Source organism: Cokeromyces recurvatus, assembly GCF_025118155.1.
Source record: "Cokeromyces recurvatus strain NRRL 2243 chromosome Unknown BX663scaffold_8, whole genome shotgun sequence".
Classification (NCBI taxonomy): domain Eukaryota; kingdom Fungi; phylum Mucoromycota; class Mucoromycetes; order Mucorales; family Mucoraceae; genus Cokeromyces; species Cokeromyces recurvatus.
Window position 1 is genome coordinate 715,655 of NW_026251394.1, and position 12,592 is coordinate 728,246.

Sequence of the window (12,592 nt, forward strand, 5' to 3'; positions counted from 1 at the left end):
ACCGCGATTATCCATATATGTGCGTTATATGTGTATATAAAAGACGCTAAAGAAGTAATGATAATATGTATTAAAAAAAAAAAAAAAAAAAAAAAAGAAATTGACATCCAGAAATAAAAATTTTTTTTAAATAAGCGATGATCGATTCATTGATGTCAAGAAGTTACAATGATATAGAAAGACGGAGTTCACTTGTCAAAAAATATATATAAATAAACATATAAACAAATATATTTTTATATAAATACACATATGTCATTTTTTTTTTTATGTTGTTGCTGCCTTGACTATGCGTTATTATATTCATAATCAACTAAAATAGATCCTTACATACATATCTGTAACAAGATCAACAGCCTAAAGTTTATGTATGCATAATCATGTTTAATCCAAATATACGCCTTATTATTTTGTACGATTTATCTGAGATGAGGTAAGACTTTTTTTTTTTCCTCCTTAAAGGACTTTCTACACATTCTTAAGCTTTCTTTTGCAAATGATGAAATCAGTTCTCTTTTTATTTTATTTTTCTAGTACTTGAAGTAATAAAAAAGATATTTTTTTTCTTAACTGTCTAGTCATAATATTATTAGAAGAAAACATTCTTTCACGAAATGAGTTATCTTTAACTCTTCAACTACTTGTTACTACACTCTTTTTTCAATAATCTTTGAGAGGATAGATTAACTCTTTTTGATGATAGCAAGTTGGTATTCATGCAGATATGACGCAGTGTTCTATTTGGAAGAATAATAATAATAATAATAAAAAAAAATAGACGACAAGGAAATAAGATTATAGAAACATTATTAACTCGGGCATTAGTCAACAAATGAAATAAAACAGCTAACTATTCAAGTATTCGAGAGTCAAAAAAAATTTTTTTTTGTACACTTTTCTCTACAATTACATGTTAACAAATTCCCACCAGATAGAATTGAGTAACTGTGTATGACTAAAATAATGATTCTTAGATATTATAGAACTGAAGAAAAAAAAAAAACGAAAAACAAAAAATAAAAACTTCAAAATGGTAAAATTATAGTGCAGATATTTGTATATTTGCATGTAATATTTAAGAGAAATTGTACATGAGAAAAATGGTCCTTTTTCTTTTTCTTTTTTTTCTTTTTGTTAATGTAATATATTTGGAATATATGCATAAAAGGCTAGTTTATATATTGGTATGCATATATTTGTTGTACATGGACTTATTTATATTATTATAACTATCTCAAAGACGTAATAGGAGATAAATCGTTCGTTGGAATACTAGGTACAGGAGGAATGTCTGTTAACTGTTTCTTTTGATCATTATTTTCCAATAAGTTCATGTAAGCTGTAGGATTATTGCGTTTTTCAAACTCAGTATGAAGAAAATCGCGTACTTGTCTTCCTGAACGCATACGAAGAATACGAAGAATGGTATCGCTGTTTGGTAAGTCAATAGAAGCTGATTTCCTATGCGCATTTGATTTTCTCTTTTTAACTGTATTCTTGGAATGATATACTGATTTACTTCTATCTGCCTTCCTTCCTCCACGTAATTTCAGTTCTAATTGATTCTTCACTGCAGAATTGTATGCTTCAATTAATTGATCTGTATCCAAATTATACGCAGCATTAATAGCTAAAAGAGCATAGTACTGAGAATTTTCGAGTTTATCTAAGGGGACAGCATCTCCATCTTCACCACCGTTAAATAAAATTTTAAGAAGCTACGTATATTATATTAGTATTTTTTTTTTTTTTTAAAAATCAAATAAGCCATTGTTTACCTCTAACCATTTGTAAACAACATGGAATTCATAATCATCTAAAGGCTTCCACTCTGACAATTGTTCTGAAAGGGGTGGTAATAATACATTTTCTAGTGAAATCAGAATTTCTCTCCAAATTCTCAATATGACAAATTGCATATTTGTCTCGGATAAATTATCATTCAAAGTCTTTAAATTTTTCTCTAAATAATCCAATAATGGTGCTATGGAGTCTTCACAGTCTTGAAGAGTTGGTTCAATGTGTTTATTGGAACGAGAAAATGAAGAAAAGAAACTACGATCACGTCCTAATAATTTATCTAATGATTTACGGTTCAAGATTTGTCGAAAATAACTTCCCATCTATAAAATTCACAGTAAACTTATTATTTAGCTATATATATATAGTATGTGTGTGTATATATATATTCACCTTATCGACAATAAGACCTGCAGCATCGTTTTCAGCCCTTTTCAAAACACGGAAGGCTTTACCAAACCAAAACTGAATATCATCCTTTTCACCTTCCATACTAACACGTAAGATAAGCCTTCCTTGAGGATTGAAATTTAAAACGAGCTCATGAGTTTGGAAATCACCATAATAAGAGGGGCCCAGTTTAAACCAGACACCACCACACTCTTCATCAGCACCAATCACGTCTTCATCATACACAAGAGCCAAGACATCTACAGTCTCATCTGTAAGCCAAATATCAAATACTTGGTCCCAACGAGGATTTAAAGTCTCATAAACAGTTCTTGTTCTAGCTACAGGCTTTGAATCAATTTCAAGAACAATATAAGGATCACTTAAACCATTATTATCTGCAGGAGGTAAATTTTCTGCTCTAACAATTTTTATAGAGTATAAGTAATTAGTATTGGTTTCAGTGGCCTTTTCATTTGCAGAAGGTGATAATTGTGATTCATATTCTCTCATTACTTGAGCAATTTCATCTACATCCATATTTTGGTATAATCGATCCAGCTTTATACGTGCAACTTCGATATTATTAATTCTTACGCACGTCTATAACAAGAATTTTAATTTTTTTTTTTAAATCTCTATTTGTTTAAAATTTCGTTTGTTACCTGTGTCATAAAGTCATAGGGCTCTTCATGAGCTTTTCCGTGCGTACGATTGCCAATCAATTGATAACGAGCTCTATCAAAAAAGTTAGCACTCGCATTTTGTACTTCTTCCATGTAATAACGGGGATAGATATCCATCGTAATCATTTCTTCTAGTTCCATGGTATATTGTTCAAGTGCAACACCAATCACTTTAGAAAGGGCTGTATTAAAGTAGCATTCTTGTAGTCGATTGGGCCATTCTAACTTTTGAACAAAATCAACGGCTTGATAAAACATAGTAAAGAGATCAACAATGGAAGATGAATGAGGAGTTGTTTCATTAACCGCCTTAAACTAAAAAAAAAAAAAAGACAGTTATAAGTTATGTTTTACTATTTAAGTTTTAATGTTTCTTACCTCATCTTGTTTAATAGCATTACTAACCCACTCTGGTGTTTCTCCTGCTGTCGTTTTTAGCCATCGTTTGACGTGTAATAAAAACCATGATTCAACTTTGAATAATGCGGATTTTTGTCTATATGAAAAAAGAGTAAGAAACATTTTAAATATGTTTTTTTTTTCTTTTTTTTTTTTTTAGATGTTATTTTTACTTTGGACCATATTGATCATAAAGTCTTTTTAATGTAAGTACTTTATCATATAACTGAAAAGTCAGGTCAATAGGTGCATTCCTAGCTTCAGGAAGAAAGGCCCAATTTTCCATTTCTAATACAAAAAAGGGCATTTGTCGAGCCATAACAATACTTGGTAAATGTAATGCACTAGATATAAAATTAAAAACATTTTTATTTACAAAAGATCATATACATATGTACTTACTTCTTAAGTGGTTTTTTAAACTTCTTTGCAACACCAACAAGCTCTTTAATCAGCTTATCAGCCAAATGCATCAAATTCGTCATATCATCATTTTTAGGATTCAAAACTGATTTTTCTAAGACTCTCCACCTAGAAACCGCTGCACCCTATTAAAAATTTAAAAAGTATAGAATATTCATATATATACTTCAAAAGAAAAAAAAAACATTGACGTTACTTACTGCAATTGTTTCTTCTAACAAATTGAAATGTTGATATGGATCAGAATGATCTTCAAGATATGCTGGATTTTCATAAATATTATCTAGTAAATCAATTTGATCTTTAACAAATTCCGGACTAAAATGAGATGAGAAAGAAATCAGTAAACCTGGACAAAAAAAAAAAAAGTTCTTTTTCTTTCAATTTACTTGATTCTCCAATATTGGCTCAAAGAATCAGCTAAATAGCGTAGACAAGTTTCATTTAAGCCTTCAAACACACGAATTAAATTCTCTCTCTATATATGTTTTTTTTTAAAAAAAAAGTGATTAGTTATAAATTATAAAAAGTACATTCTTATTTTATACATCATTAATTGTCCAATTTCGAATTTCATTTTCTTTTAAACATTTATCAAGTGCTCTCATAGCATCTCTAACATCAAGTATATCATATTCATTCTGAAAATCTTCAGTATCCATACGATTTTTGATAGTTTCTAGATAAAGCACAGCTCTAAAAGGAGGAGATAAACGCCAAGTTGTCCAACATTCACGTAAAAGGTCTTCAGAAGCTTGAGATAATAGACTTGATTTTGCTCGTTCAGTATCAGGGGCAATCTTTGTATCAAGATCCATGCACATATTCATCAAAAGACGGAAATAGGATCGAGGATCATTAGGAATATAAGTATAGGGGCTCTATTGAAAAAAAGAAATGCAAATAAATATATGTCTATCTCGATATATACAATCTAAATTTATAAAATTAAATACGAACATCATCCAGAGAAGAAGAGCTACCATAAATAGAATTTCTTTTTGTTTCATTCATTTTTCTATTGCTACCTGATAAGAGGTTAGTAGATCCAACATCCTGTTCGTTACTGATATTTAAAGAAAAGGATGGGCTTGTAACCATAACTGTCATTAAGCCTTGTAAATATTTCTTTTCTCTTGTTACCCAAGCATCGTAAGCTTGTTGGCTTGCAAAATCCTCTCTTCTACCTGGGAAAGATTGGTTTATATTGACTGCGTTGATTAGCTGCTTTAAGTCCAAAAAAAAGTTCTAAAAAAAAAAGAAAGGAAGGAAGTAAGAAAGAAAGAAAATAAATGCATAAGCTACGGAGATATTATAAAGATATTTACTGATTCTGTACAAATTGATTGTAGTTCATGAATTTTTTGTCTATGAATTGAATTTTCAATTTGAAACAAATTCTGCACAGTTTTAACCATTGGGAAATTTTCAATTATATCTACAATATCTGTCGAAGAAGAGTTACTGTTATTATTCGAGCTACTATTACTATTTCGTTGTTCCTGTATATGCTGTTTCTTTTTTGACTTTGGGGGAAGAATTGATTTATTTAGTGTAGAAATCAGTTCAGCCGAAGCAGAATTAGGTGCGTCTTCTTTTAGGACCAATAACAATACTTCTGTAAATAAAACAACATAATTGTCCAAATCCTTAAACCAAACAGCAGGATTAGGATCAGACTTTTTAAGTTCAGCTTCACTTGTTCTCAAAAAAGTAACGAGTAAATCGTTTATAGAGCCCTGAGGACGATAGCGATGTTGTTTAACGATATCTCTTACTTGCTTAACAATCGAGATAAAACGACGATCGAGATATTCAGTCTTGGAAACATCCCTTCCTTCTTTAATATCGTCAAGTCGACGCATGAGACCCACCACCACAGGTTTTGTTAATTTATCCTTAGTAGCATCATCACTAGCAAATTTATCAGCTATATTACCAAAGACATCACTTACACCACTTAGATGAACTGAATGTCGATGACTACTAAAACTGTTACTAGTTCTTCGTTCCCTAACGCTAGATGTAAGTTTTTGTTTACTTTGATGTTCAAGGCAAGCATGGATGGCGCATCGAAGAGTGTAATCATAAACATAAGCTGGGTTTAATGTTCGAATGGCTCTTCTAGAACTATTTCCACCACGACGAAGTGTAGAAGAGCTCTTTGCTTGCATTTAAAACTTTGTATTTTCTTTTGTAAATGACTTGTTTATTTTATTTTATTTTTTTTAAAAAAAAAAAAATAATGTTAATTGAAGATGAATATAATGAACAAGTGAAAAAGTTTAATTTTAATACGAGTTCAATAAATCTACGCCGCACATGCTTTGAAACCCAAATAATTTTTACAATAAAAGAAAATGACTCCACTTCTACGAATAATACCATTTCAGCCCAGATCTTTATTTTATAAAGGAAAACTATTTACAAACAATAATTCAACTGCTTTACGTTGTATATTCTCTACTTTTAACAGAAATGCAGGCTATATCTTCTAAAGCGGCTTACAGTAAAGTTTACTATTAACTCAATCAATATTGATAAACGTAAGAACTAATTATTTAGTTCTTTCTTCTTCTTCATAGTGTATTTAAAAGATAGTCCTGTTTTCCCCGAAATCATGAAGTAAACAGTAATCTATTAACTTCCTTTTGTATATAGTAGATGTTAAAGAGATCCAATGATTGAATCTGGGCGAATTTTTATTTGGTTAGCCATAATAAAGCATTAAAATACTTAACATAACATGTACAAGAACCTATTCTATGTTTAATATTTATGGTAGGCTACAGTTCCTAGTATCTAACTCTAATACTGATGCAATTCATAATCCAACTATTAATGTTTATTAGAAAGCTCGTAATATACCTAACTGTATTCATAACTGTGCCTATTTTTTTTTTTTAAATAATTATAGCTTTACTGAGCTTTTTTAATACTAGTAACAAACATATGCTATAATTAGATAATAAAACGAGGAAATCACTTTTATATATACTATATTGATTGTTGTTCAATATTTTACTCCTTACCATTTGAACAAGATTAAAAAAAGAATTGTAAAAAAGTAAAATATGTATAAGCCTAAGGTTTTTTATTTTATTTTTTTATTTTTTTTTTTTTGCTTGCTCTACCGTATTAAGTTTCTTTTTATTCAATAAATAAATACATTTTTGAATCCTTTTAACTTGTAAATATAAAGAAATTCTTTCTATTCATGTAATTAATTTTTTTTCATAATGAAGCGTATCTAATAAGATATTTTCAACAATAAATAGGTGCCTGGCTTGAGTGAAAAAAAAAAAAAAAAAATAAATAATAATAAGAATACTAGAGCTGAGTTTTTTTTTCTAATTTAATAATGAACAGCAGAAAAAAGGAAAAGACTCTTTTTTTGTTTTGGTGAATACAATATTATATCCTTTTCTTCTTTTGTATTCAATAATGATCAAATCTGTTTTAATATTTAATAATCATGGTAAACCACGACTCATAAAGTTTTATCAGCAAATCGTAAGGTTTTCATTATATTATTTTGCTCCTACATGTTGATAATCTAAACTAAACTAAAATAAAATAAAGGACATTGCAACACAACAAGCTTTGATACAAGAAATCTTTTCATTAGTGTCCAAAAGACCCGATACAGCATGTAACTTTTTAGAAGGTAGTAAACTTCTTGGTGGTAAAGACACACGCGTTATTTATCGACATTATGCTACACTTTATTTTGTATTTGTTGTGGATGAAAGTGAAAGTGAACTTGGTATATTAGACTTGATTCAAGTAAGATATAATAATGGAAATTAGATATCATATATTCATCTAGTCTGATTGGTTTTTACGTTTATATAGGTTTTTGTTGAAAGTTTAGATAAATGCTTCGAAAATGTGTGTGAATTAGATTTGGTAAATTTAAAAGGACATTTTTTTTTGTTTTTTTTTAAAAAAAAAGAAAAAAAAAATGACATCAAATAATGCTTAATTATTTAGATCTTTCATTTTGACGAAGTGCATGCCATCTTGTCAGAAATTATTCAAGGTGGACTAGTGTTAGAAACAAATATGGGTGAAATTGTGTCAGCAATAAATGAAATGAATAGAGCAAAGAAAAATACAGGTGGAATAACAGCTAATAGCTTAAGTTTAAGAGCAACAGAGTCACTAAAAAGTTTTCGTCATTAATGTACACATACATAATATATCTTACATAATAAATTAAACAGTTTATATGCTAATATATTCACAGGATATGCAACTATAAATGTATATATTCGATAAAGAACTAAGCATAATTACAATAAATAAAGTGGTTTCAAACTTACATAATAGGAGTTTACTTTGTTACCACTGAAGCATATCATTAAGACCGTCTTTTATAGTTTCATTTAATTTTCAAGGTGGGCCTTTAATTATGTATACATCATATCAATATTATAAAACACACACAGCAGCAATGATTGTTAGAGTCCTAGTATATTTGTATACGCTTTACAACAGCACGCACCCACATATCATGCAATATGTATAAAGTCAACCCAATCTAAAACTACAACACACTTTCTCTCGCCTAACGTATGCTTTATATGCAATTTTCTATTTGAAAGTAACATATAAATCATGATATGTCTAAGCTCTCATGCTGACCATTCTCTCTCCCTCTCTCTCTCTCTCTTTATTAAACAAGAGTAGCATTTGCAATCTTTGTTCCAACACTATCTTTAACCTTTTTTAATAAGACAAATGCCCATAATACTGTTCGTTCTCTATTAAAGTTTATTATATCTTATTTATATCTTGAACGAGTTTCATAAAAAAAAAAAAAAGTCCCAGACCAATCAGGTTACCCTGCCTTGATCTGTTTGTTACCCTAATATTGATACCATCAGCTATAAACTTAATTACTAGTTACATCTTTACACACCTACTGTCAAAACTTGGGCAAATAGCATAGCAATTTCTATGCACATGCACATCCTTACATAATATATTTGTTGCACAAAAAAAAAAGAACATTAAAGGTTATAACGTCAATAAACGTATATTATATATGTATATATCTATTTATTTATTTAAGTGTATAGTTATTATAAGTATATAATACACATATGCAAATACAAAAGAATAAAGGGGAGGAGGAGAATGTAAAAAAAAAAATAAAATAAAAATAAAATGACAAAATATAAAGGTAAACTACTGTACAATATTTGTTTATGTGTATAAATAAATGGAAATGCCTATATATGTACTCTATGTGGCTTCGAAAAGAAACAACAACAACAGTACGCCACCGAATGAGGAACGTTACACGAACCTAGCAATGGCTCTTTGGTAAGGTTTTATAGAAGCACATTCTTCCCTTAAGTTTTCAGACTTTGGATCCTCCCATTTGTTTTGAGTAATAAATCTACGAGCTAATCGTATACAAGTTTCCTCTCTAAATTGTGTATATAATCTACGATTATAATATCTCTATTATATATATATATATATAAAGGTCTTAATAATATATCCAAAAAAATAATACATAATCTAATGAATTTTTTAGTTACCTCTATCTGTCTTGCTTCATCAGGATAGGCATGAGTTTGATGGATGATAAAGTCATTTGGTAAGACATAAAAATTAACACCAGAGATATAAAGTTCATAGAGACAAGCTGCTTTATTACTACCATAACCAGCAAAACGTTCATCACACCAAGGAGAACCTTGATTCTTAAAGATAACATAGGGCTCATAAGAGTATTGGTAACTGGTGACTTTATAAATCTCTTCATTTTCATTAAGCCAGTCATCATAATCAGTGGGGGCATGTCCTGGTAACCAAAAGGAATGAAACATTTCGATATTTTTATCCTTGTATTCTTTAACAAGCTCAGACTTTGTCTTTGGGAATGTACGATAATCTAAGCCTTCTTCTTGTCTTGAATATTCAAAGGCGGGGATAACCAAGGCTGATTGCCCAGTTCTTAAGAGATTCATGGCCTTAGGGTTATTAAGAACAGAATGGCGGATATCGGTGGAAGGATAGAAATCGATATCGAGTTGCATGACATATTCTGTTCGAGCAAAGAGCCTAGCTACATTTCTCCAAAGGTTTAATTCGCGATCAAATTTGTCACGAATAACATGAACATCTACATATTTGCGCATATTCGAGTTCTTATTCATGGCTTGTTCCAAGATTTCAAGTGTAAATTCACCTTCATCGTCATCAGAGACATGAATAGTCACTGAGATAGGCCCTATAAGTAAAATAAAATGTTACTATGAATGTTGTTTTGACTTTTTTTTTTTAAAAAAAAAAAAAGGCATTCAAATCATACCTTGATATTTTGTTGCAAGTCTTGATAGATTTGGAATTCTATTTCTCGTAACTAAAGTGATAATTGTAATATCTTCGTCCATAAAGTTGATTTGAGATTTGTAATAATAAGGAATAATTTGAGATTCTTCAGAATAAGAGGATAACGAAAATGATTTTGATAAAATAGTTTCAATCGGCAATTGATGTATGTCACCTATAAAAAAAAAATACATTTAAATATGTGTACATACATATATATAAAGATGAAATATATATATTTATATGCATACCTTTCCCGTCAGCCCAAGTGAATTGGTTATTCAATCGGGCTTCATGTTGAAGTATTAAATCATTTTTAAAAAAAATTGCTCTTTTAAAATGAGAAGTATAGGGTTCATATGTACAATATTTTGTTAATAGTGCTAAACAAGATAAAAGAAGAACAAGCCCTAAGGTTTTAGTTCCTTTACGAGACATAAATGACTGAAAATCGACACTCATTAGATATAGGTGTATATATTTATAAAGTGAAAAAAAGAAAAGAAACTGTTTTTTTTGTTTTTTTTTTAACAAAAAAAAGGCACAAAAATCACGACCTTTTATAATATTTTGTAAATGCATGTTTTTGGATATATTCTATAAATACAATAACTAACACTTGATCAAATTTATACTATAATAGGTAAACTAGTTGCACAAATTTGCCTTATACGTTTTTGTTTTTTTTTCTAAGCCCATATACGTCTTAGGCATAATTCACTATAAAGAAAAAGAAAAAATTGCCGGGTAAAGCTCATTAACAATTAATTATATTCAAAATAAATATATAGAAAAAAAAAAAAACGATACGTATTATTGATCACAATAAAACACAAAATTTATTCTATTTAATTTTATGAAAATATACTTAATCTCGTATAGAACAGTGAAGAAAATAGGGAATAAGGTTTACATATTACCTTGAGGATATTTGCTAGTTGTTCAAGACCAAAGAAGCGTCACTGTTTAAGTAATAGATCATTTTAAAGGCTTGGAGTTTATGACAAATTATCCAAGGCGCATCCTTTTTTCTTTCAAGGAAACATAGCATCTTAGAATTCTTATTTAATACAAAGCAGACAATGATATTGGCACAATCACATCATAAAAAATGATAAGCCTTTTAGAGGAAAAATCAAAGTACAGATATCGTGTTTACAGATAGTGGAATTAATGTTACTTTCAGCCATTGAGGAAGCTTCATCCTATTTTTGTTACTTATAGGGTAATCTAGTCAAGAGGTTAAAAAGAGATTCTTAAAGCAAATAGGAGAACTACTACTTCTGCCAAATATCATTCGAAAGAATTGAAATAATTTCAACAGAGTAATATAGATCTTGAGACGGAGAAAAGTATATCACTTGCAACAAAAAATACTTGAAGCTAAAAATAGTCATTTATATAAATGTGTCAAACTTGAAATGAGGCGTTATGCCTTTAGAAATAAAGACAGAAGATTATTTAGTCATTAAAAAAAAAATACCGAAAAGTATGTAGGAGTTAATGACAATCCTCTTCATTTTACAATTGTACGTTAGAAGCTACAGGAAACCTTCTGTGAAAATATGCAACTTAATCAAAGTACTGTTTATTTAACAAACTAAAAGACTCTGCTTCATGTAAAGATCTTTAAGTAGCATAAGAAAGAAATTATATATAATAATTATTATAAAGGGAAGCATATTTGAAAAAAGCGAAATTTTTTAAAAAAAAAACGAACATTTATGGCTGATTGCTCTTGTTGAAATATAGGTTTTTCGACATAAAAGAGGCTGTGCTTCATAGATAAAATTACAAAAGGAGGAGTAAATAGGATTTGATGAAGTGTACGACACAGTTTTTGCTATAAATATGTGTGGAATAACAATTTGTTAAAGGAACAAATTTTCTATGTTTTATATTAATTTGAGAGAGAAAGGACAAATATCTCAAAGACGTATACCCAATAAGCCATACCTTATTTAAAATCAAAATGCGTAATTAACCCTCTAGCATTTATATGTTGGTCTGTTCTAACAGACAGAGCAATGTCAACGTATATTAGTGAGTACAGAAGTGGATGCAGATATCTATTAATTCTCTTTACATGCATGTATTCTATAAAATATGTTTATATTTCTACATTCAAAGTTATTGCTTAAACAAGTCTATCACACTTAGATATTTGTAAGAGCTAATTCTAACATCTATTTTTCAAATATATTTCTATACTTATTTTTTTTTTATCATTTGCTTGAATAATATAACTTAAAAAAATATATCTTTATTTAACCCATTCTATACCAACTCTTATATAAACTTGACCATGCTCCCTTATACTTTTTCTTGCTTGTTCATACTACTTCCTTAATAAACATCTTTTAGATGTGTTTCCACACATAATTTAGTAGGTTTATTCTTATTTTTCCCACTTTATATGTGGCAATTCTCTTTTTGAAAATCATGTCTTTCACCTTTGTCTCTCTGGATATAAATTGAAAAATAATCCAAAAAAAAAAAATAAAATAAAATAAAATAATAATTACGTAACAAAACTTGGCTTTCAC

General features: G+C 29.1%; 3 protein-coding genes across 3 annotated transcripts; 1 reads left to right on the forward strand and 2 right to left on the reverse strand.

The window, feature by feature from the left end:
• Positions 1–1,103: 1,103 nt before the first annotated feature.
• BX663DRAFT_560086 (uncharacterized protein) lies at positions 1,104–5,971 on the reverse strand. Its single transcript, XM_051531881.1, has 12 exons — positions 5,027–5,971; positions 4,659–4,946; positions 4,247–4,579; positions 4,088–4,176; positions 3,899–4,016; positions 3,678–3,823; positions 3,449–3,619; positions 3,255–3,372; positions 2,856–3,191; positions 2,194–2,793; positions 1,779–2,123; positions 1,104–1,718 (listed from the first exon to the last, which is right to left on the reverse strand). The coding sequence occupies exons 1-12, from the start codon at positions 5,870–5,872 to the stop codon at positions 1,230–1,232; spliced, it is 3,879 nt and encodes a 1,292-aa protein (XP_051384390.1). The 5' UTR covers positions 5,873–5,971; the 3' UTR covers positions 1,104–1,229.
• A 1,116-nt stretch (positions 5,972–7,087) lies between these two features.
• Positions 7,088–8,030, forward strand: BX663DRAFT_504963 (AP complex, mu/sigma subunit). Its single transcript, XM_051526993.1, has 4 exons — positions 7,088–7,211; positions 7,281–7,484; positions 7,554–7,607; positions 7,692–8,030. Exons 1-4 carry the CDS (start codon positions 7,143–7,145, stop codon positions 7,881–7,883), a joined length of 519 nt encoding a protein of 172 aa, XP_051384391.1. The 5' UTR covers positions 7,088–7,142; the 3' UTR covers positions 7,884–8,030.
• A 611-nt stretch (positions 8,031–8,641) lies between these two features.
• Positions 8,642–10,563, reverse strand: BX663DRAFT_341649 (glycosyl-transferase for dystroglycan-domain-containing protein). Its single transcript, XM_051522150.1, has 4 exons — positions 10,298–10,563; positions 10,027–10,221; positions 9,251–9,945; positions 8,642–9,170 (listed from the first exon to the last, which is right to left on the reverse strand). Exons 1-4 carry the CDS (start codon positions 10,506–10,508, stop codon positions 9,003–9,005), a joined length of 1,269 nt encoding a protein of 422 aa, XP_051384392.1. The 5' UTR covers positions 10,509–10,563; the 3' UTR covers positions 8,642–9,002.
• Between the last annotated feature and the right edge of the window lie 2,029 nt (positions 10,564–12,592).